Genomic DNA, 26,868 nt, shown 5'->3' with positions numbered 1-26,868 from the left:
AATGGAAATTGTTGCACATGGCTGATGTTGGAAATTTAGCAACTTATCATAATTTATGCTAAATTTCAAAATTTAAACAACAAACTAAAGCAAACCGGTTAAGAAACTAAAGATAAACTAAAGGCACGATGATTAGTTGCGTAATCTTGCTTAGAATCGCGAAGAAAGCGGTTTGAATTAAAAAAAATATATTTTCTGTTTTAGAATTTAACGAAATTTAGTTTATTATGTATGACATCAAAATTAGTACACAACGATTATAGAAAATTTTATAAAAAACGATTTTTTTGTTCATCCACAAACAATCTCATGTTGGTAAACAAACGACGCCATATTGCCAATGTTGTTCGGTAGCTTATATCAGGGCATCGCCGGGGCCCTGGTATTCGCGATTAAAAGCTCAAAAATTCCGACAGATGGCGCAAAGCATCGAAGAATGACGATTCAAATTTTCACTGTTCGGTTACATAGGAATGCAAACTTAAAATTGAATTTACAGCTCTTAGAACAACTTTTGAGGAAAAAATTCAAGTAGTACGAGTGTAAACTTTGCCCTCTACAAATTAACGCAATAAACAAAAAAATTGAAAAAAAAATTTTTGAAAAAATAATATTGTTTAAAATGATAGAGCATCAAAAGTTAACAAAGTATCAGCTCGAATTTTTGCTCAAAAGTTGTTTTGAACGCTGGAATTTAACAAAACAGAATTCGCATACATAACCTCAAAGGGCGGAAATTTCAATCGACATTCTTCGCTCTGTTCTGTTACTCAACACTAGGTGTCGCATGTCGTTTGGCTCTTGAACGGCAATCGCTGCAAAGGTTAAGCAGTTTTAATGCGAAATCGCATATTTCCGGATCCTACGCAATCATCCGGCCAGGATTCCCAGACAAAAGTTGATCCAGATGGCCAACTGCCGACCACGGACCGCGTAATATTTGCAAAACAAAAATGTGAAAATAAACACGCAAAAGCGCAGAAAAGCAATGCCGCAATTTTTTATTTGCAAACAACCAATTTTTACGCAGACATACCGACGAACGCCAAGGAGACAACAATATTTTAAAATCATAAAAATGTTGCTTACACGTTCGACAGTTGGCAACGGCTTTCGCGTAAACAACAAATCAACGGGAACCAAAATAAATAAAGCAGCTGCGCGACCGCGAAGGGCCTCTGAGCCGTGTGACAGACGGAACCAATTAGGGGAACAGCATCTAATTCCAGCGTGCCTCTAATGTTGGCAGGTCAGAACATTGACATTCAATTAAAGCTAATTAAAAGCGTTTTCAACTGAAATCGAGTGATAAATAGCTTAATAAGAAGTGAGCAAGCAAGTTTCTATCAAAAGTTTTGCAAAATAAGTTGTTTAAATAGTGAAAATCAGCAAATTGGATGGAGTTAGGAGCGAGAGCTTAACCTGCCAAAGATACGAGAATTTCCCCTACCACGTGGTTGCGAATCGCAGCAACCATGATAATTAGCGTCGATTTAGCGATGGCCGTCATTGTCTCTAAATGGTTTCTTTTGGAATTGAGATTGAAGAACCCGAGATGGATATCCAAATTTTATTCGTTAAATGCTACTAGTGTTATTGCTTACAAATCTCACAGTGACAACGACAAGAATAAGGTTAGAACTTTGAGATAGAAACGTCAAACTTGTGCAGGAACTACCCACCGCCTCCTACTTCCTAACCATACCGGCACTCTTGTTCCGTTTTCTCATGTGCTTTGGCAGCACTCGGATGACGGATGCGTCAATCTGCACCGGCATGGTGCGCTGACGTGCAATAAACAGCTTCTGGGCGTCCAGCGAAGTGTGCTTCCGGCTATCACTCAGCGGACGGGCCTTGGTCACTTCCACCTTGGAACCGTCGTCTGCAAAAAAGGAAAAAAGTCAAAGCAATCGTCAACCCCGGCACCACCCACAGCAAACCCTTACTAACTTGATTTGGACGAACCGGTGTCCTTGTTCTCCTTTTCGTCACTCGAGCTTCCTCCCTCCTTCTTATCCTCCGTTGATGACGGTCCGCTGGTCGAGATCGTGCTGCCTTCCGCAACTTTAGTTTCCGGCTCACTTGACGTCAACGGTGGCGACTTTTTGTTGTCCGACTTGCCGGAATCTTCCTCTGGCGTCGATGTACGCTGCATGGCCACTCCACGAGTCAGTGTCATCCTGCGGGCAGCTGTATCGTACTCGTCGATGTTCAAGCTGTACATCGGTCGACGACGGTTCTCGGCACGACCGTCTTCAATCGAATTGTTTTCACTTTCTTCTCCTTCCTTTGCTTCCGGTTGTTTAGGGTCAACCTTGATCTTGATGATGTTGTTTGGGTACTCCTCGAGACTCTCACTCGATTGATCCTCCGTGCAGGTCTGCATCGTACTGTGGTAGTCTCGCAGTAGCTTCTTTTTGTTTGAGCGGAACTGTCGATACGATCGCTGGATCTTCGAAGCTGCTGCCTGCTCTTCCGCTTCCTTATTCTGCTCCTCACGCTCAATGAAGTCATCCAGCGACTGATCTATTGCGTTGTTCCCGAACGAAGCGTACGGGATGTTGGACGAGGTATTCTTCAAAAATCCTCTGTTTGCCTGAACCGTTATCTGCGATGGCAGCGTCGATTCCGTGTCTGTTGAAGCAATCGTTTCCAGTGCCGTCCGGACGTTGTTATCATCAATCATCTCCTGCGACTGTCTCGGATCAAAGTCATCGGAATCCGCCACGGACACCGAACTAGCCAGAATTTTGTTCCTAATGTTTCCAATGTAATACCCATCGAAATCGTCCTCTTCCTGTACGTAATCCGGATCGTACTTTCGCAAATCCACGTAGTTTGAATCCTGCTTCACCAGATCCGCCCGTTCCGTCATACTCCTACGTATCGGAGTCTTCCGCTGCGTCGAACCCACCAAACTCGTATCATCCCTCGAGTGCAGTTGCTCCTGCAGCTGCTGGTTACGCACCGTAGCGATCATCATCGGGTCAAACTGCTCATCGTTCTCGGCCACCCCATCACCTTCAGCTTGCTTCGGCGCTTCCTCAGTGATGGGGCCCTTCTCTAAAAAATCATCGGTAAAGCTGCGCTTCGAAAGCTGCCGACTGATGGGAGCCGGAGCTGCTTCTTCTTCCCCCAAAACAACGTCCGCATCGTCGTCGTCCTCTTGCTGTCCGTCCTTTTTGGGAGCTTCCTCGTTTGCCAGCTCGGTTTGCTTCAACGAATAAAACAACGCTTCCGCTGAATCTTTGCTGAACGAAGCCAGGTCGACCTTCTTGATTTCCTCCAGGTCGGTACTATGATTCTTGCTGAGCGGCTTCGACGTCGATGGAGACACTTGTCGTTGGATACAAGGTTCCTCTACCGCCTCTTCCTTGGAACCTTCATCTTCCACTGAGTTCTGCTTGGAGCCTTCAGCTTTATCTTCATCGTTTTTAGATTCACATTCCACGGTTTCCGAATTGTTGTCGTCAACCGCGTCCGAAGGCGGAGCCGACGGCTCCGGTGACCCCTCTTGCTCGTCATTCTCATCTTCCGCGCCCATCCGGCTTCCGATCGATATCTCACCAGCTTCCTCCGAAGCGCCGTCCTGCTTCGAAGCGGTCGCATCCCCTTCGGACTCTTTCGCGGAGGATTCTTTCGATTGCTCACCGCTGACGTTGGGCTCCGATTCCGTCTTTTCCAGCGACGATTCCTTCGAGTTGGTTTCCGGTGCGGGGTCCTCGATGGAGCCGGATTTTTCCGGGGAGCCTTCGCCTGACTTTGGATTATCCTCTGTTTGAGGTTCTTCGTTTTGCGAATCCTGCTTTGCTGGTTCAGACGTTTCTTGGTCTTCCACTGACGCAGACTTCTTCGGTGAACTACTTCCTTCAGCTGGTTCTTCGTCATCTTGAGTAACCTGGTCCTCTGAAGTCGGTTTGTTGGCTTCTTCAATCGATGCCGATTTTTTCGGGGACTGGCTTGATTCATCCTCTTGCTGTTTCTCATCCTCTTGCGAAGCTGAAACCTGAACGTCTTCGGGGCTTTCTTCATTCGCTGCTGCATCAATGGATCCGCTTTCTGTAGCGGGTATATCGTCCTGGTTGGTATTTGAATCCTGTTCAGCTTGATTTTCTCCAACTGATTCATTTGTTGCGTCGATCGAGCCAGTTTTCTCACTTTCTGGAGGTGGTGTGGCTTGTTCTTTGGATTGCTGATGTTCGTCGATTGATGCTGGCTTTACTGGAGAAGCACTTCCCGAGGCTAGTTGTGCGTCCTTATCCGATATTTGGTCTCCATCCATTGCAGCAGCATCGGCTGTTCCTTCGACTGGTTCGTTTGTTTCTTCAATTGATGCCGACTTTTGTGAAGAACCACTTCCCGACTGAGTCTTTTGATTTTCATCCGACACAGTCGCTTCCACTTCTGCATCAATCGATCCAGCTTTCATAGGAGACTCGGTTTCCGGTCCAGGAGCATCACTCTGGTTTGATGTCTGAATTTCGTCTACTGATGCCAACTTCTTCGGTGAACTTGCGGACGCTGGTTCTTCTAGTTCCTCAGCTTGCTCTTCGTTGCCGTTAGCTTCCGGTTCTGACTTCTCCAGCGATGATTCCTTTGCGTTGGTATCTAGTTGAGCTTCTTCAATGGAGTTTGACTGTTCTGGAGAACCTTCGTCTGACTTTGGATTTTCTTCGGTTTGAGATTCCTGCTTTGCAGGCTCAGACGATTCTTGTTCTTCTGATTTCTGTGGGGAATTGTTTTCAGAGTTCGGTCCGTCTTCATTTTTTTTCTCGTGTGAGCTGTCTTGGTTTTCGGGCTGCGGATCCTCATTTGCTGCGCCATTTTCGACGTTTTCTGTCAGATTTTCATCTGAAATAGGAGTTTCAGCATCTTCTTGAGCAGTCTCTTCTGCATCTGCCTGAACACCAGGATCTTCCGTGGGAACTTCCGGCATATCCGGCACCTCATCCTCATTTTCTGTTTCCATTCTAGGCTGGATGGCGATTTCTTCGTTGTTTTCGGCATCGACGGTGTCGATACCTTCTTCTTCTAGCTGTTCCTCAGACATCTTTTTAGGCGATTCCACGTCAGCTTCAACCGAACCATTCACAACGGGTTCTTCGACTTCCGGCTTCTCGCTTACGGTTAGATCAACTTCATCCGAGTTCTTCTCGTCTGTTTCTTCGGTTGGTGGAGCGTCTTCCACGACATGTTCACCGTCACCTACAACATCTCCGACAACTTCCGCAGTACTCGGTGCCGAACCGTAATCTTCCACCGGATACGAACTGAGATCTTCACAGTTTATGGGTTGTTTCAATTTTACCCACTCTGCCGCTTCTTCCAGCGGTTCCTCGGCTTCCCGGTCAGCTTCATCCGAGTCTAGCACGGTGTCTTCCAGAACGGTCGATACGGCGTTTGCCGCAGCTTCCGAATCGATACTAATTGCCTTGCTCAGCGCAGTTTGCACCACTTTGCGCTTTTCCACCTTGATGGGTTCCTCTTCGACTGTCTTTTCCGTCAGCGGTGCGTCCTCTTTGATCGAGGACAGATTTTCACCTCCCCCACCGGAACTTGCCGAACCCGGAACGTCCTCCTTCTCGACGCTCTTCCCCGAATCCTTCGAACCCTGCTTTCTTACGCGTTTCCGTCTCCGGCCACGAGCCGCTGCCGATGCACTTCCGCCACTATCATCATCATCGCCGTCACTCACAGCCTTCACCGGAACGCCCTTCTCGCGGCACTTGTCCTTGTAGTCCGAATACACCTTGTACGCGCTGAAGCTGCCGTAACCCTTGTCCAGCTCACCGTCCCGTTCGCGGATCAAATTCTCAAAGTACTCCGCCGCGTGGACGTAGATATTGTCCGGATTCTCCTTGATAACACTCTTGGCCAAACCGCGCATCAGCTCCGGCAGGCCGTCCGGCACCTTGGGCGTCGTCGTGATGGGCATCCTCTTTTCGGCACTTCCACTCTGGTCGGAACGCGGCACGAGAATGTGGCCAACCTCGAAGCGCTTTTCAAGAGTCAAGTTTTCCACGGTGCTCTCGGGTCGTACGATAATGATATGCTTGATTCGGCCAATCGATAAAACACGGCAACCAGGGTTCAAGTTGGCCATGGAGACCCAAAGGTAACTCGACCGTTCCCCCCACCAGGCTGCAACCCGGACGGGCTCATTAAGTTTCAAGGGTTTTACGGCCCCTGGTTGGGCGTTGCCAAGGTTACGCGAGAACGTAAACAAACCGTTTTCGGGGGTTGTCCCTCCGGTATGTTTATGCATGAACCTGCTGCTGGTCACTTTCGCTGGCAGCAATTAGTAGTGACATGGCAGAGGTAGTGAAGGAGCGCGGGATGCAAAATACCGTCACATTCGATAATTGGAAAAGGAAAGTAAAATTAACCGGGTCCGAGGTCAATATGCTGGGTAGGCGACCTCCGGGCCGCGTGGTACATGAACACGCATGATTTAAGGGGTGTGGGAATGACATGTTCGGGGGATGGTTAGTAGGCCATGTCCTCTGTTCTGTTTGAGGTAGTTACGCACGATTTTATCAATCGGTTCTGAAAAGAACCAAAAAGGACCTTTTTTTTAAGTTTTATTAGGTTTTACGCCGAGGCGATTTTATGGTTAGAAATTTGACAGCTTGGCTGCACTGTTTACATTTTTGCACGTAAAAATGTGTATGCGTGTGCGCTCGTGACGTCACGCTGTAAAACCTAGAAGGAGCGGAAAATCTCCATTTTGCATCAGATGTTGTTGTTGAACTATTGAAAAAAAAAAAAGTTGTAGGGGAAATATACCTATTCTAACCCAAAATTTATCTTCAGCATATGGAGCGTTTGTTGCTCGATTAAAGCTAAAAAAACTGTTTAAGCCATAAACTTACCAGCAACAGCATCGCCTCGAGTAAGCACGCAAATTTATGCCATTTACTGGCCAAACATATCAAATTTAATGCACTTTTGATCAAAATTTCTATATTTCTCATCACCTTAATTGTACACACATCCACACGCAAGATGAGACCTTAACCGCTTAATGAAAGTCGCCATCACTATCTTTTCACTTGCGCTAACGTTTTCACCGCGCTTAACATATGAAATTGCTTCGAACTACCGGCAACATGTTCATTTGAACATGGTTTTTCCATTCACTTAAAAAATAATTTCGAAACAACTAATAAATTAGCAAGCGCTATAAAAAAAACAATTACCTCGAGTCACTTGACGTTTAACCTATTCTCGTCGAAGGCTGACGAAACACGAGCGAGAGAGTGTTCTTTTATGACGTAACGCAATAGAAATTGCGTGGGCTCGAGTGCATTCTCGTCAGACCAGAATAGACTTTGGAAATATTTTTGTAAAATGCTTTTAAAAGGATTTGGGCTAACTTTTGGTAACATTCAAATAAACAGAAATGTTCACAAAAAGCTGCTCTACCGTTTGGCGTACTTGGTTTTACTAGATTTCAAGGAATACCCCGGATTACCGAGCATCATTCAGACATCCCCGCTTAGACTGTTGGGAATGGGTATCCCTAATGTAGGTTATAAACTAGAGTCAATAATAGACAAAAAATCTTTTCTAGTCATGATTGTAGCGGCCAGGCCTACGGCGTTGCTTTAGCCGCAGAGAGTATGCTGTAAATGGATCAAATTTTACAGAATTCACAGGGGAGCGAGGATGCGTGGACATACCGTACCAAAAACTACAAACGACGACGAGTACGTCATTTAGTCGGTAGGAAATTTGGAGTACTTTTCGAAAACCAGAAAACCAAAATGTTATCTTTTACGTTGTATTTTTCCTCCATCAAATAAATATGTCGGCGATTTAATCAGTTTGTCGTAGGCTCGACGAAAAGCATTTTTCTCTCTTCTGACATTGATGTCCAACTCTGAAGCCGCGTGCGGCGCGCTCCCGGCAATCAAACCATCACCATCAAATTATGGAAATAAAAAGCGGTTTCCTTTTCCTTCACTTTGTACCGCAGTTGAGCCAGGACTCGGTTCGTGGGAAACTGACGAAAGTGGGTGGGCGGACGGCTGTTCGTAATGAATCATTTCGGGGATGGCAGTGACCGCCGCTAATAAATGATGAAGCAAGAAACGGAGAAACATTGACCGCAAGGAATGGTCGGGACTTGCAGCGCAAAGAGGCGGGGCAGGATGGCGAAAGCGATAAGAAAAGCTTGGAAGTTGTTTCGTCCTTGAACCCGGGCTGACTTTGGGACTTGACGAAAAAGGGAAATCTCATTGGAAATTTTAATTCGGCGGGGTCGTGCCAACAAGTCGTTTTGGGTGGGGAGTGCTCGGCTAGACGAGACCACCTTTGGCGATAACGGAATTTCTCATCCGGATAACCTTTCAGGGTCAAAGGAGAGGGCTTTCTTTGCTTTAGTTTGAGTTACGAGTTGTATTCCTTTTAGTACGCTTGTTATTTATAAAGAATCATGGGAAAACGTGGGACGACTCACCCCTTTCAGGAGTTGCTGGACAGCGTGGCGTCCAGTTTGAAGATGGTCGAGGGCGGCGCCAGGGCGCGCTTCACCAGCGCTTGCAGGTCGTCGTCGCAGAACTGCTGAAGATACTCGACCTCCAGCGGGTGCATTTCCGGCGCGGGAATGATCAGCGAGTGCAGCGGAGGACCCAGATCTAACTGGTGCATCTCGCGCAGCGTGCACGCCTTGATGACCTGCGTTTCGTGGCCAACTCGGGCCAGCCCAACGACGATGCTCCGATCGCTGAGCCGACAGGAAGACTCGCCACTTTCCCGGCGACGATGAACGATCTTCAGCAGCTGATCGGCGGCCTCGGAACAGCTCATGAAGCGCGGCGGTTGATACTGGCGGATCTTCTTCGTGAGCGATTCCAGGGTCGGTTCCTTGACGCGAATGTCCAGCAAGCAGAGCGTGTGCGAGCCGCGGTCCGCGTTCGCCAGAACCTTGTCGAAAAAGCTATCCGGCTGCCACGAGTCGGTCCAGTACGGAATGGAGACCGTTTCGCCGAAGCTGTACAGCTGCAGGCCGCAACATCCGACGGCGTTCATGATGGACGCATTGTGGATCACCCGGGACGGAATGCCCTTCTCTTTGGCACGCAACAGCAGATCCGTGTGGGTCGTGGCCCCGAACGGATCGCCCACCACCAAAAACGCAATCTCGGACTGGTTGGCGCCGGCCAGAATCGCGTCCGCACCTTGCTCAACCAACTCCCGGTCCGCGATGATCAACGGCCGTCCGTAAAACTCTTCCTGCAAAATTGGAACTCACTCAAAAATGCCTTCACCAAACCCCCATCCAACTCACCAACTTCTCCTGGCCGCAGGTCAGAATCGACGTGTACGACTCCAGGTAAACCCGCTCGCACCGTTTCACGATCTCCAGGCCCTTGACCGTGATGTCCTTCGGGTCGCCCAACCCGAGCCCGATTACGTAGAACATTCTGTCGCCGGTTAGTTCCACAATTAACGACAACTGCACAAACTACAGGTTCTGTTCCGCAGGGGGTACCAAGGGGGGGAAGAACCGTTACGGACAACCAACCGGCAGCCGACAGAGGAAAGGAGTCACGAACGCACGTGCTTGGTCGTGAAATTTCGCGTGTTGTTTTTGTTTTGTTATGATTTTGAACAGGGTTGCCAAAATTGTTCATTTGACGGAACGGGGTGCGTTCGCAGATTTTATGTTGACAAAATGAACACTTTCGTCAGGGTGGCTCTCAGTGTTATTTCATAATTTTAATATTTTGAAAATATTATCAACACTTAAAATCAGAACTATCCTTAAAAAAGGACACTTTCTATCCATTTTTCCTCAAAAAAGGATCGATGACAGCACAAACTGTACTAAGTCGATGTTGCCTCCAAATCTAGTATGCGTACCGGGCGTACAACTGGGACGAATCGGGACTACTGTTTGCATAGGGACAATAGTTTTAAGAACACTTAAAAAACTTTTGTTGTTCTGTGTTTGATCCTTGCGAAAATATTCATAAATATCCTAATATTGTGCAGTAACACGGCTAAAACCTAAGCTAAAACAGCTGTCGCAAGTCCCCCCATGCGTCCCGATTCACCCCAGATGCCGCTGTGATTAATTTTTGATTTTTTTTAGAAGTTTGGTCATTTTTCATCCACAAAATATTTTAAATAAAAAATCATTTTTTTTTTATTTTGAACCACCAAAAACAATACTAGAGCTTAAGGTGAAATCTTACACGCAAAAATGTCTTCCATCGTGGCGCCTTCGCACCAGGCCATGTTCACTGGCTCGTGACGTTTGACAACAAAACGAAGGGGGCATCATTAATTATTCATTCATTCGCTGTTAGCTACGGGCGTCGGTCGTCGTCAAGTGGGCTGCGTCTTCCAGCATCCCCGACGGGCTATACGATGCATATCTGAATGGTGAGTGATTTCACATTGAAATCAGCAAAAATGGCTAATTGTTTGTCATTACTTTCAGAATCTGTGATATATCTAGAAGCAATTATACTCAATATCAAAGCAACGAACAACTTCCAACCAAGTACATATCAGTATTCATGTCACAAAAGTCCCAGGTGCATACGCTTGACCTACATTCCAACTAAACCTGATTTGTCTCTCCTAGGAGAGAATCGTCACAATGGATAAGCGAAAACTCGATAAAAAGAAGGTAATTAGCACCTATACCACCGAAAGTAGCCGTTTGAAAGTGATACCAAACATTGTGTTATCATTGTAGCCAGAATCACCGCCCAAATTAGAAAAAGATACAACGCAGCAGAAACAGGAATCTCAAGAAAAGACTACACAACCAGTCGAAGAATTGAACTGCTTCTACGATCTGCGAACGAAGCGTGGCCAGATACTGTTCTTTACCGTTACTGTACTCGCGGCTACTCTGACGCAATGTCTTCCAAAGGACGCGTTTGCAAGCATTCTGCAGGTTGGGGAGCAGAGCGAAGCGCAGGTTGCTTCATGTAAACCGGAAGTAAAAACTGTGGAAAGGGTGGTTACCAAGGTTGAAGAGCGACCAAAATATTGGATATATGGACGGAATCCCGCCGGTGGTCATTTGGTACACGTGACGAACGTGCTCGATAGATTAGGCGTTAAACACGTCGGTAACGATACGGACGATTGGGATTTGCTGTGGGCACATGATTATCCGTTCAGGAAGCTGGATCTGTATCGCTTGAAGCCACACCAACTAGTGAACCACTTTCCAGGATCGGGATTTATAACCAATAAGGTAGATTTATCAACAACAGACATCAAGTACATTCCAAAAGCCTTCAAGTTGCCAAGTGAACAGGAGAAATTTAGGAAGTACGCGCAGGAAAACCCAAGCAAGCGATTTGTGCAAAAGAATAACCAACATCGACATATCCAAATTAAAAGATAGAGGAAATTGATTTCAGTAACAACGAAACCTTCATTCAAGAGTACATTGACGATCCTCTGTTGGTGGATGGCTATAAATTCGACATTGGAGTCTACACGGTCATTACTTCGATTGACCCTTTACGTATTTACATCTATAAAGGAGACATTTTATTCAGATACTGTCCTTCCAAATACTTTCCATTCGATGCGGAGAATCTAGACAAATACATCGTCGGTGATGATTACCTGCCAACTTGGGACGTTCCGGCTCTAAACCCATTCTACACCAAGCTCGGACACGGCATGAAGGACTCGTTTGATGCGTACATTCGTAGTACAGGTCGCGACCCTACGACAATCTGGGAACAGGTCGAAGACGCAATTCGGCTGGCAATTCTCAAAAAAGAGCCGCTTCTAGCAGGGATTCTTCCACGTTACGCTAGCAAACGAAACTTTTTCGAAATGATGCGGTTCGATTTGGTAGTAGACAACCAGCTACGAGTTTTTCTCATGGAAGCCAACATGAGTCCAAATCTTTCGTCTGCTCACTTCAAGCCGAACCGTCTTCTGTACGAACAGGTAATTTACAACTTTCTCCGTCTCGTCGGCGTTGGATCCGATTTGCGACGGGAATCGTTCCGCAAACGGTCCACCGAGACAGAGGCGATGCTTTCGTCGCTGAAGAATCTAGTTACCGATGGGAACCGTTGCTCGGAAGCACCCTGTCTGGAATCCTGTGCCCCGGAAGAATGCAGTCTGTGTGTAAGCTGTCTCAATGGTGCGGATCTGAAAGATCTGCACTCAGCCTACAGAGAACATCTGAACCGCGGAGACATGAAGCGAATATTTCCAGTGCCGAAAACGGACCAGAGTCGACGGGTTGACGAAGCGGAACTGAGTCCCAAAAACCGGTGGATGAGTCGCTGGTTCGATGAAAAGTGCAAAATAGACACGTCGTACTGTTATTAGGGGGAGGGTAGCAATCTCATTCATCAACACTCAACGTACTTAAATCATAGTATTACTATTTCAGTAGTGAAGGATTTCGTATACGCGAACGTTTTAATAGTAGTTTGTAGCAACACTAGTTAACTTGCGGAGGCCAATGTAGACAATAAACGCAAGATTTTACCCCAATTTGAAGCTAGAAGTCACTTATTGAGAAAGCCAACAGTTTTAGGTTGCTAGCAGTTACCGCGAGCACGTGCGTCAATGAGCATGCGCGGTCGCCGCAGGAAACCGTTGTGAAGCGTTATCAATACGACTTGTGTCGAAATTTCTAGTTAGTTCAAACTAAGAAATCAACGTAGTAAGATGGTTACAAAAGCCACAACGATCAAGGAAGCCCTGAAGAGGCTCGAGGATCGAACTAAGACGAACTCCTGCGACGATAAGGAGATCGATCTTTGTTTCCAGTGGCCGCCGATCGAAAAAATGGACGCAACTTTGGGAACCTTGGTCGCTTGCGAGTAAGTTTTTCAACAGTAACAAAACTCGATCAAGTCACTTATTTGTTTGTAGGAAGCTTTCTCTTTCGACGAACATGATCGATAAAATCTTCGGTCTGAATGGTATGAAAAATTTGCGCATACTTTCGGTCGGAAGAAACTACATCAAGGCCATTTCCGGACTGGAAAGTGTGAGCGATACCCTCGAGGAGCTGTGGTTGAGCTACAATCTGATCGAAAAGCTCAAAGGAATCAACGTGCTGAAAAAGCTCAAAGTGCTCTACATGAGCAACAACCTGGTAAAGGACTGGGTCGAGTTTAACCGACTGGCGGATTTGCCCATGCTGGAGGATCTGCTGTTTGCCGGGAACCCGCTGGTGGAATCGATGGAGGAAAGCGTTTGGCGTGCGGAGGCCAGCAAAAGGTTGCTCTCGCTGAAGAAGCTGGATGGCGAAACGGTTATTCGGGAAGAGACCGAGAACCAACAGCAGCCAGCTCCGGCTGGACAGGCGGAAAAGGCTTAAACTTGACATTGCGTCTTTAAATTTGATAGTACATATGTTTAGAATAAACTTGGATTATGTGCACCGTAAAGGAGTTTCGAATACGTTTTGATGAGAAATCAAAATTCTAGTACAAAGAATGTTGACAATGGAATATTTAAAGCACTTAAGAAGTTCTGTTCAACATAATTTGGAAATTCTCGGTAACCAGATAATCGTCTCCAAAGATCACCACCAAATTTATCTCGAACTCTGAAACCAAGGCATCAATTTTATCTGACTACTCATCACTCAGGATCGGCACTACTGCTAGGCGGGTCAAGAAAGACTTACTTACCAACTTTAAAGTTCTTCGTGATCAAGGTCGGGCATGTAAACAGCCTTGGGAACGTCATGTAGATCGGAACGGCAATCTTCGGGCAAACGTTTCCCTCCGCAATCTGGATATTCTGGATCTCCGTGGCGTCCCTGGCAAAGCCCTCCGCACAGCCACACGTTTCAACGCGAACCAGCTGCATCTCGATCGACTTGATCGGCACTTCCGTGTGGTGAACCGTGAGGCTTCCGGTGAACGGTTGCGTCACGCACGTTTCCGTCGAGTCCAGCACGCCGGTTATCAGGAAGCGCGGTATCGAAATGCGCTCCTTGGCCGTCTTTTGCAGCGTTTCCGGACTGATGGAGAAGCTGATCTCGGATTTGGGCTCTGCGGGACGCACCGGTCGGTACTGGATGATGAATTGCTGGGCTTTGAAGACACTTTTGGCGAGGAAGCTTCGCTTCACTTCGGCTTTCAGGAGATAGGTGATGTTTACAAAAACGCCGTGGTACGTTTCATATAGGATTTTTGGCTCCTTCGGGCAGATTAGGGGCATCTCGAACGGGATTTCCGTAATGCCGATTGGTAGCTTGCCGGAAGGAGCCAGATCGCTGTGCTGATTTAGCAGGGTAATCGGCTTAACAGAGTTATAGAGGGCCTCGAAGATGCCAACATTTTTGTTGGAGATTGTTAAATTTACCTGTAATATTTAACTCTTTTAGAATCTCTTTTTTCGTCATTATTTTTATCTAGAAAGACTGAATAGAAACATTACCAAGCCTTCAAGTAACAGTGTGATTCCATCATGTTTAATTTCCGAGCCGCAAGTTATTTGTAGTACTCCGCTGATGGTTTCCTGGGAAATGCAAAGTGTGTTACATGTTACTTAAATAAATATTTAAATTTATTTTTTGTTAAATTGTTTCTATTTGAAATATTTTTGTTTTCATGTGAAAGTAACTTTTATATTTTGCACGCAAGGTAACAAAAAACTGAAAACGTCCTATCTTTTTACAGCAGACGTGTCACAAGATAGTACACAAGCGACGATTTAACCATTATAAGAGGCATGTCAGAGAACAATGTCTTCAAATTATCGAAAAAAGGTGATTTTATTGATCAACTGGTTGAAGGTGCTTCAAGATTGCTGCTAAAAAAGACGGCGATACATAATTTTTCAAATTTAATCGAAACTTAATTTGTTTAACATGTTTAAAATTGTATTGAGCCAGTTTTATAATATATTATTTATGTAATTAAAATCGAAACTCGGTTTAAGGACCCAATTTAAGCAGTGGACTTTCTCGTTGTCGATATTGAAGGGATCGATAAATGTTTTGAAAGCTGGAGCAATATTGATATCGAGAAGATCGACAGCCAGGAGTCAGCTGTGTAACATTTTAATTTTAAATCTAAAACAGAACCACCCTAAGGCATATTTCTGTGCTGATTGTTCATTCCAATTTGTGTGGCTTCATTAAACCAAATTAACTCACCCCTTCGTAGTAAATTTTATTCGCTCGACGCAACTTTATCTCTACGTTAACCGACATCCTTATATTTCACTTTAAAACTGATTATTTTACCACTATTTTATGAAAAACACAAGTTCGACTTTTAATCAACTTTTCCGATCTCCTTTTTTGTTGTTTTGGTTCATCCGGTTCATCGCTGCGTGAACTGATAACAAAAATCTGCGAACGCACTCCACCAAGTTTGACAGTCTTATACCACACGAAAATCAGGAACTAATCAGAAAGCGTTCGAAAAACGAGTTAAACGCAAACATTGAGCTCTTCTCCAGTTTGCCGTGTACGAACATTCCAGAAACGTCATCGCATCAAAACACGCATTTCACTGATCGTTCGGTCTCGTGTGTTGAAATTCGCGAAATCAACGATTTTCGCCGAAAATTTGTGACAAATCGCGCAACGCCGGAAGATACGATGGCAGCGGCAGAGAGTGCGGAAGTGGTGGAGATTTTCCCCAAGCTGAACGTGGACGACGAGCCGGAACTTAGCACGACCGAGATTGAGTCCATGTGCGTCAACTGCTACGAGAATGTGAGTTTTTGATGTTTTTTATTTTAATATTAAAAAAGTGAATGATTTAAACAAATTGTAATCTTAATTTACATTAGCAAAACAATTTAATTTGATATTTTTCAACTAAATTCTAAAATGAAACTAAAAAATCATACAATAACGTTGATTTCCAAAGGGGCATCGAGGGTTAAATGGACATTATAACCAATCTTATATCTTGAAGATAATTTAATAGATGAAGCTTAGATTGCTGATATTATTGTTTACAGCTATAAAGCTTATTTTTCTGAGTACAATGACCCTTTGTACGACCACAAAGAATTTAAAATGGATTTTTAAATAAATTTTAAAAAAATAACCTCGTGGTCCTTCTTAACAGAAAAGGTCCTACTTGACAGCTCGTTTCAAGGGGACCATAGTTGATCCATCGAAAAAATGTTGTCTTGTCAATTTTTTTTTTTTTTTTGATTAAAAATGAAAACAAGTTATCAGAAATGGTTTTTGATCGTCTTTTTTACCGTTGTAGATAAAAAATGACATAGGGCTTTAGTACCCAATTCTGGAGTTTTTTTTTGAAAAGGTCCTATAAACCAAATTTTCAATTTTTGCTTTTTGGGTGTTTTTATAACCGCCTTGAATCAGGGGTATTCAAAAACACCCAAAAAGCAAAAAATGAAAATTTGGTTTATAAGACCTTTTCAAAAAAAACTCCAGAATTGATCTAAAGGAATAAAAACGTCTTGAAAATTAAATTTAATGTAATTTTCAAGACGTTTTCATCTCTCAAACTAAAAAACAGTATAAATTAAATATAACTACTTTAGCAATTATTTACAAAATATGGTTCCCTATCTAAAAAAAAAAAAAAATTAATGTTGTTTTACAGTTTGTAAAATATTTAAAGAAAAAATATCAAATTTCTCCGCCAGGGCACCACGCGTCTGCTGCTGACGCAGATCCCGTTCTACAAGGAGGTGATCATCATGTCATTCTGCTGCGAAAACTGCGGCTACCAGAACAACGAGATCCAGCCGGGCGGGGAAATGGCCCCGAAAGGAATCCGCATCCAGGTGAAGATCGACAAGCTGAAGGACCTGAACCGGCGCGTCGTCAAGTCGGACTACTCCAGCGTGCGGATAGAGGAGCTGGACTTTGAGATTCCGGCCAAGTCGCAGAAGGGCGAAGTGACCACCATCGAGGGCATTATCGATCGGGTCGTGCGCGGGCTGGACCAGGACCAACCGGTCCGTCGGATACAGCATCCGGAGGCGGCCGAGCAGATTGACAAGTTCACCGACACGCTGAAGGAGCTCAAGGAGATGAAGAAACCGTTTACGATCACAATCAAGGACATTTCCGGCAACAGCTTCGTGGAGAACCCGCTGGCACCGCAATCGGATCCAAACACGACCATTTCGCACTTCGTCCGAGACAAGGAGCAGAACCATATGCTGGGAATCTTCACCCAAGAGGAGATGAACGACAAGAAGCCGGAAAAGAAGCCAGAAAATGAGGACGGTCTGCTGAAAATGATTCCGGAAGGTTCGTGGCCTCTGGAGGAACTGCACGGGGAGGTTCTTCAATTTCCAACCAACTGTCCCGAGTGTAAGGCCGATTGTGAGACGAACATGAAGGTCACGACCATTCCGCACTTCAAAGAGGTGGTCATCATGGCCACCGTTTGCGACAACTGTGGGCTGCGAACGAACGAGGTCAAGCCTGGCGGTGGAATCGAGGAGAAGGGCGTCAAGATTGAGGTTTCCGTTCGTGGACGCGTCGACTTCTCGCGAGATGTGCTGAAATCCGAGTCCTGTCACCTGCACATCCGGGAGTTGGAATGTGACGTCGGTGCGGGCGCGCTGGGAGGACGATTTACCACGATCGAAGGACTGCTGACGGCCATACGGGAGCAGCTGGTGGAAAGCATCGGCATGTTTATGGACTCGAATGATGCCGAAACGAAGGAGCGAATGGACAAGTTTTTCGGCCAGCTGGACGATGCGATTGCTGGCAACAAGAAGCTGACAGTTGTGCTTGACGATCCGACCGGGAACAGCTACGTGCAATCGCTGAACGATGATGGATCGCCGGACGAGGCGTTGCGAATTTTCCGCTACCATCGGTCGCACGACCAAAACGAGGAGCTCGGGCTGAACGATATGAAGACGGAGAATTATGGGGAGGATGCTGAGGATGTCAAGGAAGGAAAAACTGAGTGATCAAGCGTTGCACTTAAAGTGAGTATATAATAAAAGCTTACGTAAAATTTATTTATGCATTAGACAATTCTTGAAAGAAATTCCTTTTATTCGAAAACTTAACAAGATTGTCAACAAGGCAAACGGTCGCCACCACTCGCCTAGGGAGCCTCTTTAGAACATTCACCTTTACAAAAACAGTCCAACTCCAAGCGAAACGTATTTGGGGAATGTTGTGGAGAATTTCCCTTATCCCTTTAAAAAAAAGGCAACTTCATCGCTTCCCATCTTCCAAGTGGGTCCCATAATTGAGTTTTGCACAATAACATGTTGTTCGTGCCGTAAAAGCTAAAACGAATTTTAAAATTTCTTTGAACAAAAATAATTAAGGCCTTTCATTACAGAAAGTATCTTGCTTGACAACTTTTTGCAATTTTATAATTAATCCATTTCGAAATGTTGACCAGGAGTGGTTCCGATTTGATCAACAACGGAATAAAAGGAAAAATAAACAAATTAAGCATTTTAAAATTCGGATTTTGTGTTTTTGTTTTTATTTTTTAAATGTTTTATTTGAGAACAATTTTAAAATATTTATCTCGGATTTGATATTTTGATATTCTGATCTTTTTTCAACTTTTTTCCTTTTTTACTGTTTCTTGGGGTTTTTTATTGTGTTTTGCATTTTTACCAGCTCCGTAGTAGCCTTAAGTTGAGGCCCTTAACGGGTTACAAAAACATAAAAATATTTTCATGTTTTTTAAACATACTTTTTAAAAAATTCGGCCTTCGTCATGCAAATGAGACCGATTTAACGAGTCTTCCAGAGTTCGGAAAACCACTCACACTCACAAATTGAGTAGGCTTCCTCACAGTAAACACTCTCGATACTCACCGTGAGTGTGAGGGCTGAGTAAATTTACTCATATTTGAGTAAAATGAGGGTGTGAGTAGGCCGTTTCCAACAATTTGTTATTTACAAAATCAATGACCATATCAATCCAAAATCAAGTGTCTTTATCAATCGGTTGTACATTCGAGGTAGCGTCCATGTCTATAAATCCGAAGGTTTTGTGTTGGTATTAAAGTGGTATCAATATTTTTTTTTGTCTGTCTGGTATTTTTTTTTTTTCATTGTTTCAAAAGAAACCTTGGATTGTCAAAGTCCAGTGGATGGGCAATTATTTTCGTAATTTTAAGATTGGTGACCGGTCGAATCCGTTGTGGATTGACCTACCGCAGGATAAATCGGAGGCCACAGATGAGGGCAGCTTCTGCGGGTGGATGTTGGCAGCCATACCAATAGAAGATGGCCGTGTTGCTGTGGGTAATGGTCACTCCCTTCGACAGCTGTGCAACTGTGGCCACTCTCGGTCGCTGACAGTTCTACCAATACGTCTTGCCTAAGAACCAGGATACGCCAATGAAGCCTAAGCGGCCGCCGGTGGCCCTAGCCTAAAGCTGTCCAAAGCACTGGATCGGCCTTTTTTAGTTTTCAGTGACCCTCCAAGCCAAAGCTACCGGTGGCTACTGCAACTTCTCTGGCATGTCCCGATTCTTAACAAAAACACATTTGTACAAATGTCTACGACCAGGAGTGGACACTTACCTCAGCAACACGGCCATCCACTGCTGGTAGAGCTGTTAAAATCCACCCGCAGAGGCATTCCCCGTCTAAACAACCTTCGACCAATCCGTCGGTAGGACAGCTGGAAGCTGACAACAAACTTTGTGATTAAAAAATCAAACTCGCTGAAAAAAAAAAACAGATTAAAATCAGGATTTGAACCACTGTGATAAAAACAACTTCTAATTGATAGCACTGCGCCTCTACCATCAGGACTACTTTTTCGCTGTTGAGTGAACTAGAAAATTACAGATGTAGAGTTTGACATCTCGAAATTTGTTTTCTAAAATAGCCCTCATGAGCGCTCAAAGCCCTCTTTGTGAGTAAATGAGGAAGGCCCTCACACTCACCGAGAGTGATGAGTAATTTACTCGCAGGTAATTTAGTTTTTCCTCATGGTTGAGTAACTTGTGAGTGAGTTTCCGAACTCTGGAGTCTTCATTCAAATTTTGAGCCGAACTGCTAACTTCTAATAGCTATATCTTGGCAATGATACAATCTGGGATACAACCAAATGTCTTCAAATTTATTTTGTTATTAGTTGTAAAAGATCTTATAAGTTAAGGTATTTCCTATGTTTATAAGACCTTTTCAAGTAAAACCCTAAATTGATTTAAAAAAAAAAATGACGGCATATTAATACTTGTAGCACCAACGGGGTCAAAACTTACGCGAAGCACCAAGGGGGTCAAAAAAGTTGGAAATGCAACTTTAAGGCGCCTGTATCTCGGCGAAAACTCAACCGATTTGGATGATTCTTGTTGCATTCGATCCGGAAGAATGTCAAGAATTACCTTCAACCAGGTAGATCCAAAACAGATGGGTATACCTTAAATTAAAACAAAAAAGGCATTTGAGCAATTCTCTGAGATTTCGGTCATTCGATTTTTTTTGTATTTTTTAATCCGGCTGAAACTTTTTTGGTGCCTTCGGTATGCCCAATGAAGCCATTTTGCATCTATAGTTTGTCCATATAATTTTCCATACAAAATTGGCAGCTGTCCATACAAAATGATATGTGAAAATTCAAAAATCTGTATCTTTTGAAGAAATTTTTGATCGATTTGGTGTCTTCGGCAAAGTTGTAGGTATGGATATGGACTACACTGAAAAAAATGATACACGGTAAAAAAATTTGGTGATTTTTATTTAACTTTTGTCACTAAAACTTGATTTGCAAAAAACACTATTTTTAATTTTTTTATTTTTGATATGTTTTAGAGGACATAAAATGCCAACTTTTCAGAAATTTCCAGAATGGGCAAAATCTTTGACCGAGTTATGAATTTTAAATCAATACAGATTTTTCAAAAATCGAAATATTGGTCGCAAAAATTTTTCAACTTCATTTTTCGATGTAAAATCAAATTTGCAATCAAAAGTACTTTAGTGATTTTTGATAAAGTACACCGTTTTCAAGTTATAACCATTTTTAGGTAACTTTTTTGAAAATAGTCACAGTTTTTCATTTTTTTAAAATAGTGCCCATGTTTGCCCACCTTTGAAAAAAATATTTTTGAAAAGCTGAGAAAATTCTCTATATTTTGCTCTATTGAACTTTGTTGATACGACCATAGTTGCTGAGATATTGCCATGCAAGGTTAAAAACAGGAAAATTGATGTTTTCTAAGTCTCACCCAAACAACCCACCATTTTCTAATGTCGATATCTCAGCAACTATAGGTCCGATTTACAATGTTAAAACATGAAACATTCGTGAAATTTTCCGATCTTTTCGAAAAAAATATTTTCAAAAATTTAAAATCAAGACTAACATATCAAACGGGCCAAACATTCAATATTACACCCATTTGAAATGTTAGTCTTGATTTTAAATTTTGAAAATATTTTTTCGAAAAGATCGGAAAATTTCACGAATGTTTCATGTTTTAACATTGTAAATCGGACCTATAGTTGCTGAGATATCGACATTAGAAAATGGTGGGTTGTTTAGTGAGACTTAGAAAACATCAATTTTCCTGTTTTTAACCTTTGCATGGCAATATCTCAGCAACTATGGTCGTATCAACAAAGTTCAATAGAGCAAAATATAGAATTTTCTCAGCTTTTCAAAATATTTTTCAAAGGTGGGCAAACATGGGCACTATTTTAAAAATGAAAACTGTGACTATTTCAAAAAGTTTAAAAATGGTTATAACGAAAACGGTGTACTTTATCAAAATCACTAAAGTACGATTGCAAATTTGATTTTACATCGAAAATGAAGTTGAAAAATTTTGCGACCAATATTTCGATTTTTGAAAAATCTGTATTATTTAAAATTCATAACTCGGTCAAAATTTTTGCCCATTCTGAAATTTCTGAAAAGTTGGCATTTTATGTCCTCTAAAACATATCAAATAAAAAATTAAAAATAGTGTTTTTGCAAATCAATTTAGTGACAAAAGTTAAATAAAAATCACCAAATTTTACCGTGTATCATTCAGTGTAGTCCATATCCATACCTACAACTTTGCCGAAGACACCAAATCGATCAAAATCTTCAAAAGATACGAATTTTTCATATCATTTTGTATGGACAGCTGCCAATTTTGTATGAAATATGGACAAACTAATGATGCAAAATGGCTTCTTTGGGCATACCGAAGGCACCAAAAAAGTTTCAGCCGGATTAAAAAATACAAAAATTAAAATTAAAGAAAAAAGACCGATTCCGTAGAGAACTGCTCATTTCCAACTTCTTTTTCCAAGGGTTGTATGAGCCGGTGGAGCTGCATTTCCAACTTTTTTGACCCCGTTGGGGCTACAAGTGTTAAATTTTTGCCTGAAAGTTTTTTGTTTGCCAGCTTCTTCTATATAAAGTGGACGATTTTTGTTGGGAAAGTAAAAACATCTCTGATTTGAACATCCTGCTTAAGCAAATGCTTATTGGTTTTACCCGTTTTACCCCAAATAACCCTTCATGATCTGGTATAAAATTTGACAACGTTGATAAAATGTGGGTAAAACTCAAAACGCCAAAAATATGTATATATTTAAAAAAAAATCTAATTTTTACTGTATTTTTTTACTATCGGCAAATAAAATTTCAAAATAAATATAAAAAAGTTCAACCGTATTTTAAAAAGTTATTGTGTTCGAAACCGAAACATTCTGAGTATCTTTATTTTAGCGTACACACGTGTCAACATTTTCCCTTCTCTCTCTCTCTCTCTTCCCACTTTGACAGTTCGCACAGCACACAAAAATCCTCCGAAGGCAGCAGCCAAGCAGCGGTCCAAGAATGCTCTGCCAGCGCCAGCAGCAAGTGTAAAACGGGCAGAGAGCAGAGACGAAGGTCGAAAAATGGCTGAATCGAAACGATCGTCAACAACAACGACGTCGTCCGCATCAACAACAAACAGCTCGGCCAGCAGCAGCAGCAAGTCATCCCGCAAGTCCAAGAATGATCTAATCCGCAGCGTCGTCGGAAGTTATCTCAAGCAGCGCAATTATATGGTGAGTGTCGCGAGGAGGGTGGGAGCTTTTCTTGGCGGTGGGAACCGGTCGCTGCTCCTCCTCCCTCTTGCCTCTTGTCAAGGGAAAGGTGTTTAACCTAGAAAAGATTTTTTGCGTGAAAGAAAACAATTCTTTTTTGACGGAATAATCGGTTGGTTGTTGTTTGCTTGAGGTTGATCGGAAGCTTCGTCAATGGAGAATCGATTCCATTGAGGACATCTTTTAAAAAGGCGAGAAAAATCTACTTCTTTGTTGTGTTCTTACTTGCGCGCAGTTTTGTTTGTTTGTTTTTTTTATCGTTTCTTCTAACATTTTCTTTTTCGCTCTAGCAGATAACCGACCGCTTCCGGAGGTCCGACCTGATTTTGACGCAGTCCACCGAGCAGATCGTGATGAACAGCGCGATCCGGAACGAGATCTCCAAGGCGAACAGCTTTCTGTTCTCGAACGTGTTCTGCCTGAACAACAATCCGGCCCAGGTCGAGCAGCATTTTGTCAAGTGAGTATAGTGATCTTGTGGTACTTGAAGTTGACGTCTGTGTTTGGGAAATGCAACAAAATAAGGTGCGGTGTTAATGCTACAAGGATAACCATCATGACGAAGAACTTTAGATACTTGAACAGAACGTCCCGAGATGGGAAACGGGTGCTACCCCTTAAAACAACAAAAGGCATTGAAGTCCGTACTAGAAACGGGGGCCGGGGAAACAACTGACACTTTCGTCCCATTTCAGACTGTGCAACTACATCAAGTCCCAACCGGAACCGATCCGGCGTGAGTTATCCGAGCTGGTGAACCCCCTGCTATGTCATCTGTACATAGAGATGCTCAAGGGTCGCGACTGGCGTCCGGCGATCGAGTTCCTGCGGAAGCACTCACCGCTCCTGGGCAAGGTCGAGCCATCTGTGACGCCTCCCGGCAGTTCGCCGCTCATAATGAACCAGAAAATCAACGGAACCGTCGAGGAGCAGCAGCAGTCGGGCATTCCGGCGGCCACGGTTCAAAGTTCGGCCATCGTCTACTCGCCACCGGCGACGACCTCTTCCACAGACTGTCCCCAGCTGGACACGTTCCAGCAGCTCGTCCACAAGCTGTCCCAAATCACGCGGATTCAGGACCTCGAAAACGACGAGCTAACTCTTCAGTTCCGATCCTGCCAGTACGAAATCCGACTGTGTTCGGCCTCGGTCGTTGCCCTGCGGCGCTACCTCGCCAAGTACGGCCACTCGCTTATCCTGCAGATCCTCCGCAGCTGGTTCTGCTTCGAGACCAGTGACGACAAGGACTTTGTGGATTACAGCCCGGATACGGCAACAGCGAAAGCAACTGGAAAGAGACCACGCCTCTCAACCTCATCAAACGGGCTGGATGGGATCAACGGTGGCATTCTGGCGATTGACGAAGACGCACCACCGCCGGAACCAGACTTTGATTTCTCCGAACATTCGGAACTCGAAAATACCAAGTTCTTGCTGCGGAACGGCTTCAACGGGAACTTTATCCGGTTCAAAATCCGTGAGATGAACGGAGGATTGGAAGGATCTGACGATCATCGGAACCACCAGAGCTTGTCCACCGTAGATATGGACTATGACGACGACGAGGATGACGGAACCGGCTATCTACCAGCGCTGGAAGATATCCCAACCAAGACGGAACCTCCGTTTCCGGAAGAACAACCGCATGACGACATTTCCGGACTGTTCCGACGAATCAGCTCGGCCGAAAGGTTACGGAAGTTGCGCGAGTGCACGGACAAGCTCGCCCAGTACCAACTGCCGATGTGCATTTATCAGGTGGAAAATGTGGACGATCGACTGACGGCGGTGGCCATCGACGGCACCAGCTGCCACTTGGCCTCTGGGTTCGAGGACTCTTCCATCATGCTGTGGTCGGTCAACCGAAGCACCCAGATCGGCCGGAAGCCGTATGCGGCGCTGCGCGATCGACAATGCCACTGGAATGTGACCGCCTGTGATAGTAGCTTTAGTGAGGATGAAGAAGCAGAGGAAGAGGGCGATGACGAAGAGCAGCAAGAAGACGACGAAGGCGGTGGGCGGGAATCTGACGACCCTGGTGAGGCTTCCGGACTGAGAAATTTGTTCCGGCTCAGATCTTCTGCAGAGGTGAATCGACTGAACAAGCTGCTGCCTGTGTACAGCCGACGACTGAACAAACGGGATCGTTTGAAGCAGTTCATGGACCGGAAGTGCAGCGACAATGTGTTGTAAGTTTGCTTTAAATTCCATCCCGTGAAGAGCATAGACTAACAATCTCCTCCGTAGCACCGAAACCGGCGGCGTAACGCTTCGTGGCCACTCGAACGCCGTAACGGATCTTCTCTTCTCCGCTCACACGCCCCTGCTGCTGAGCGTGTCGCGGGATCTCACGATGCGGGCGTGGCAGGCCAGCGACTACAACTGTCGGGCCGTCTACCGCGGTCACAACCACCCGATCTGGTCCGTAGCGGAAAGTCCCACCGGGCTGTACCTGGCGACGGGTTCACGAGACACGACCGCTCGACTGTGGTGCACCGACCGGGAGTTCCCGCTACAAATCTACGTCGGACACACGCAGGACGTGGACACAGTGGCGTTCCACCCAAACGGGAACTACCTCGCAACGGGGTCAACCGATCTGACCGTTCGACTGTGGTGCGTCACGAGCGGGAAACTGTTCCGGATATTCACCGACTGTCGACAACCGGTCAATCGGATCAGCTTCAGTCCGGATGGGAAGTACCTGGCCGCAGCTGGTAAGCAATCCTCTCTATCTTCAACTCCCACCAACCAAAATCTTAAACCCCTTCCCCGTAGGCGAAGAGAACCGCGTCCGTATCTTCGACCTGGCCGCCGGTTCCCAGCTGACCGAACTGCGCGAACACTCCTCACCGGTGACGTGCGTCACCTGGTCCGCCAACAGTCGCCACTTTGTGTCGGCCGGCGCCGACGGAACGGTTCGCGTCTGGGACGCGCTCAAAATGGTTTCCACCTCATCCTCCTCCTCCTCCAGCAGCTCAACTGCAGCTGCCAACAACAGTCCAAACCCGGCAGCAAACGGCGCCCACAATCACACAAACCACTCTCAAAAGACTCCCACCAGCTCCGGGTCGTCGTCGTCGTCAAGCAATAATCTCCTGCTGGCCTACTCGACCGGCTGCCGGCGAATCTACCGGTTGCACTACAATCAACTCAACGGAAGCATCTGCTGCATCGGAAATAGTTAGGAGTGTCGTCGTCGGCGGCGTTGGGTTACGCGTGGCGTAAAGTATTATTTATTACCTTGAAACTCTTGCGGCGATCCGAGTCGACTCCCCATCCAAACCAACGATTGACAACCTCTTCCTTTTTTCATATACTCAGTGTTTGTTTTATCCCATTCCCCACCCTTTAGATCCATTCGTTGACCTTCCCCCAACTGTTGACGTTGCGTAAGTTTAAGCAGAACAAAAGGTCCTTTTCCTAGACGGAATAGAAAGCGTGTGTTTATAGCAATTTGGGTGTACGTGCGGATGGATGAGAAATAAAAGCGCAGCAAGCCAAGCAAAACAAAGAATAAAATAGAGGTGAAGCTATTGTGCGTAGAAATTAAATGAGGCGCGATTTCTGGTCTTGTTGGTGAAAGTATCACTGCCTTAGTATTTCTTTTTTTTTTTTTTCAGGTGATTTTTTCTTCAAACTGGATCTAGATGAAGATGAGATTCTAGATTTACCATAATCAATCGCTAGTGGGAGAATGCGTTGTCCAAACATAAAGATAGGTTTTAGAGCAATGAAGTAAAATTTACGTTGGTCAGCGAAATCTATATCAAAATTCCTGGTTATCGAATAACTATCAATGACAACTCAGAACAAGTCTCGTAATCTAAACTTAAACAATAAATAATAATCAAGAGTCGACGAATGACTAGATTCGA

The 26,868-nt window shown here is 44.6% G+C and overlaps 7 protein-coding genes across 9 annotated transcripts; 4 read left to right on the top strand and 3 right to left on the bottom strand.

Annotated features, from left to right (window-relative positions):
* Positions 1-1,556: 1,556 nt before the first annotated feature.
* On the bottom strand, positions 1,557-6,154 carry LOC6040916 (titin). 2 transcript variants are annotated; one of them, XM_038249042.1, is made up of 2 exons: positions 1,951-6,152; positions 1,557-1,882 (listed from the first exon to the last, which is right to left on the bottom strand). In XM_038249042.1, the coding sequence occupies exons 1-2, from the start codon at positions 6,101-6,103 to the stop codon at positions 1,689-1,691; spliced, it is 4,347 nt and encodes a 1,448-aa protein (XP_038104970.1). In that variant the 5' UTR covers positions 6,104-6,152; the 3' UTR covers positions 1,557-1,688. The 2 variants fall into 2 exon arrangements, with proteins under 2 accessions (XP_038104970.1, XP_038104971.1); XM_038249043.1 differs by having other exon boundaries at positions 1,768-1,882; positions 1,947-6,154.
* A 2,249-nt stretch (positions 6,155-8,403) lies between these two features.
* Positions 8,404-9,621, bottom strand: LOC6040915 (diphthine methyl ester synthase). The gene is made up of 2 exons (XM_001850191.2): positions 9,293-9,621; positions 8,404-9,237 (listed from the first exon to the last, which is right to left on the bottom strand). Exons 1-2 carry the CDS (start codon positions 9,425-9,427, stop codon positions 8,467-8,469), a joined length of 906 nt encoding a protein of 301 aa, XP_001850243.1. The 5' UTR covers positions 9,428-9,621; the 3' UTR covers positions 8,404-8,466.
* A 635-nt stretch (positions 9,622-10,256) lies between these two features.
* Positions 10,257-12,492, top strand: LOC6040914 (probable tubulin polyglutamylase ttll-15). Its single transcript, XM_038249133.1, is given in 4 exon segments — positions 10,257-10,392; positions 10,451-10,642; positions 10,712-11,363; positions 11,366-12,492. Coding segments are annotated over 3 exon segments (1,641 nt in total). The 5' UTR covers positions 10,257-10,392; positions 10,451-10,612; the 3' UTR covers positions 12,325-12,492.
* Positions 12,493-12,656: 164 nt separating this feature from the next.
* LOC6040913 (dynein light chain 1, axonemal) lies at positions 12,657-13,392 on the top strand. Its single transcript, XM_001850189.2, has 2 exons — positions 12,657-12,824; positions 12,877-13,392. The coding sequence occupies exons 1-2, from the start codon at positions 12,670-12,672 to the stop codon at positions 13,325-13,327; spliced, it is 606 nt and encodes a 201-aa protein (XP_001850241.1). The 5' UTR covers positions 12,657-12,669; the 3' UTR covers positions 13,328-13,392.
* A 47-nt stretch (positions 13,393-13,439) lies between these two features.
* Positions 13,440-15,290, bottom strand: LOC6040912 (vacuolar protein sorting-associated protein 26C). The gene is made up of 4 exons (XM_001850188.2): positions 15,119-15,290; positions 14,398-14,478; positions 13,644-14,322; positions 13,440-13,558 (listed from the first exon to the last, which is right to left on the bottom strand). Exons 1-4 carry the CDS (start codon positions 15,173-15,175, stop codon positions 13,473-13,475), a joined length of 903 nt encoding a protein of 300 aa, XP_001850240.1. The 5' UTR covers positions 15,176-15,290; the 3' UTR covers positions 13,440-13,472.
* Positions 15,291-15,431: 141 nt separating this feature from the next.
* LOC6040911 (zinc finger protein ZPR1) lies at positions 15,432-17,937 on the top strand. Its single transcript, XM_001850187.2, has 2 exons — positions 15,432-15,685; positions 16,597-17,937. The coding sequence occupies exons 1-2, from the start codon at positions 15,569-15,571 to the stop codon at positions 17,884-17,886; spliced, it is 1,407 nt and encodes a 468-aa protein (XP_001850239.2). The 5' UTR covers positions 15,432-15,568; the 3' UTR covers positions 17,887-17,937.
* Positions 17,938-22,670: 4,733 nt separating this feature from the next.
* On the top strand, positions 22,671-26,544 carry LOC6040910. Of its 2 annotated transcripts, none has more exons than XM_038266977.1 (5): positions 22,671-22,951; positions 23,284-23,450; positions 23,686-25,179; positions 25,238-25,707; positions 25,769-26,544. In XM_038266977.1, exons 1-5 carry the CDS (start codon positions 22,799-22,801, stop codon positions 26,176-26,178), a joined length of 2,694 nt encoding a protein of 897 aa, XP_038122905.1. In that variant the 5' UTR covers positions 22,671-22,798; the 3' UTR covers positions 26,179-26,544. The 2 variants fall into 2 exon arrangements, with proteins under 2 accessions (XP_038122905.1, XP_038122904.1); XM_038266976.1 differs by having other exon boundaries at positions 23,281-23,450.
* Positions 26,545-26,868: the final 324 nt, after the last annotated feature.

This window comes from Culex quinquefasciatus, chromosome 1 (genome assembly GCF_015732765.1).
Source record: "Culex quinquefasciatus strain JHB chromosome 1, VPISU_Cqui_1.0_pri_paternal, whole genome shotgun sequence".
NCBI lineage: Eukaryota > Metazoa > Arthropoda > Insecta > Diptera > Culicidae > Culex > Culex quinquefasciatus.
This window is presented reverse-complemented; position numbering and strand designations above follow the sequence as displayed.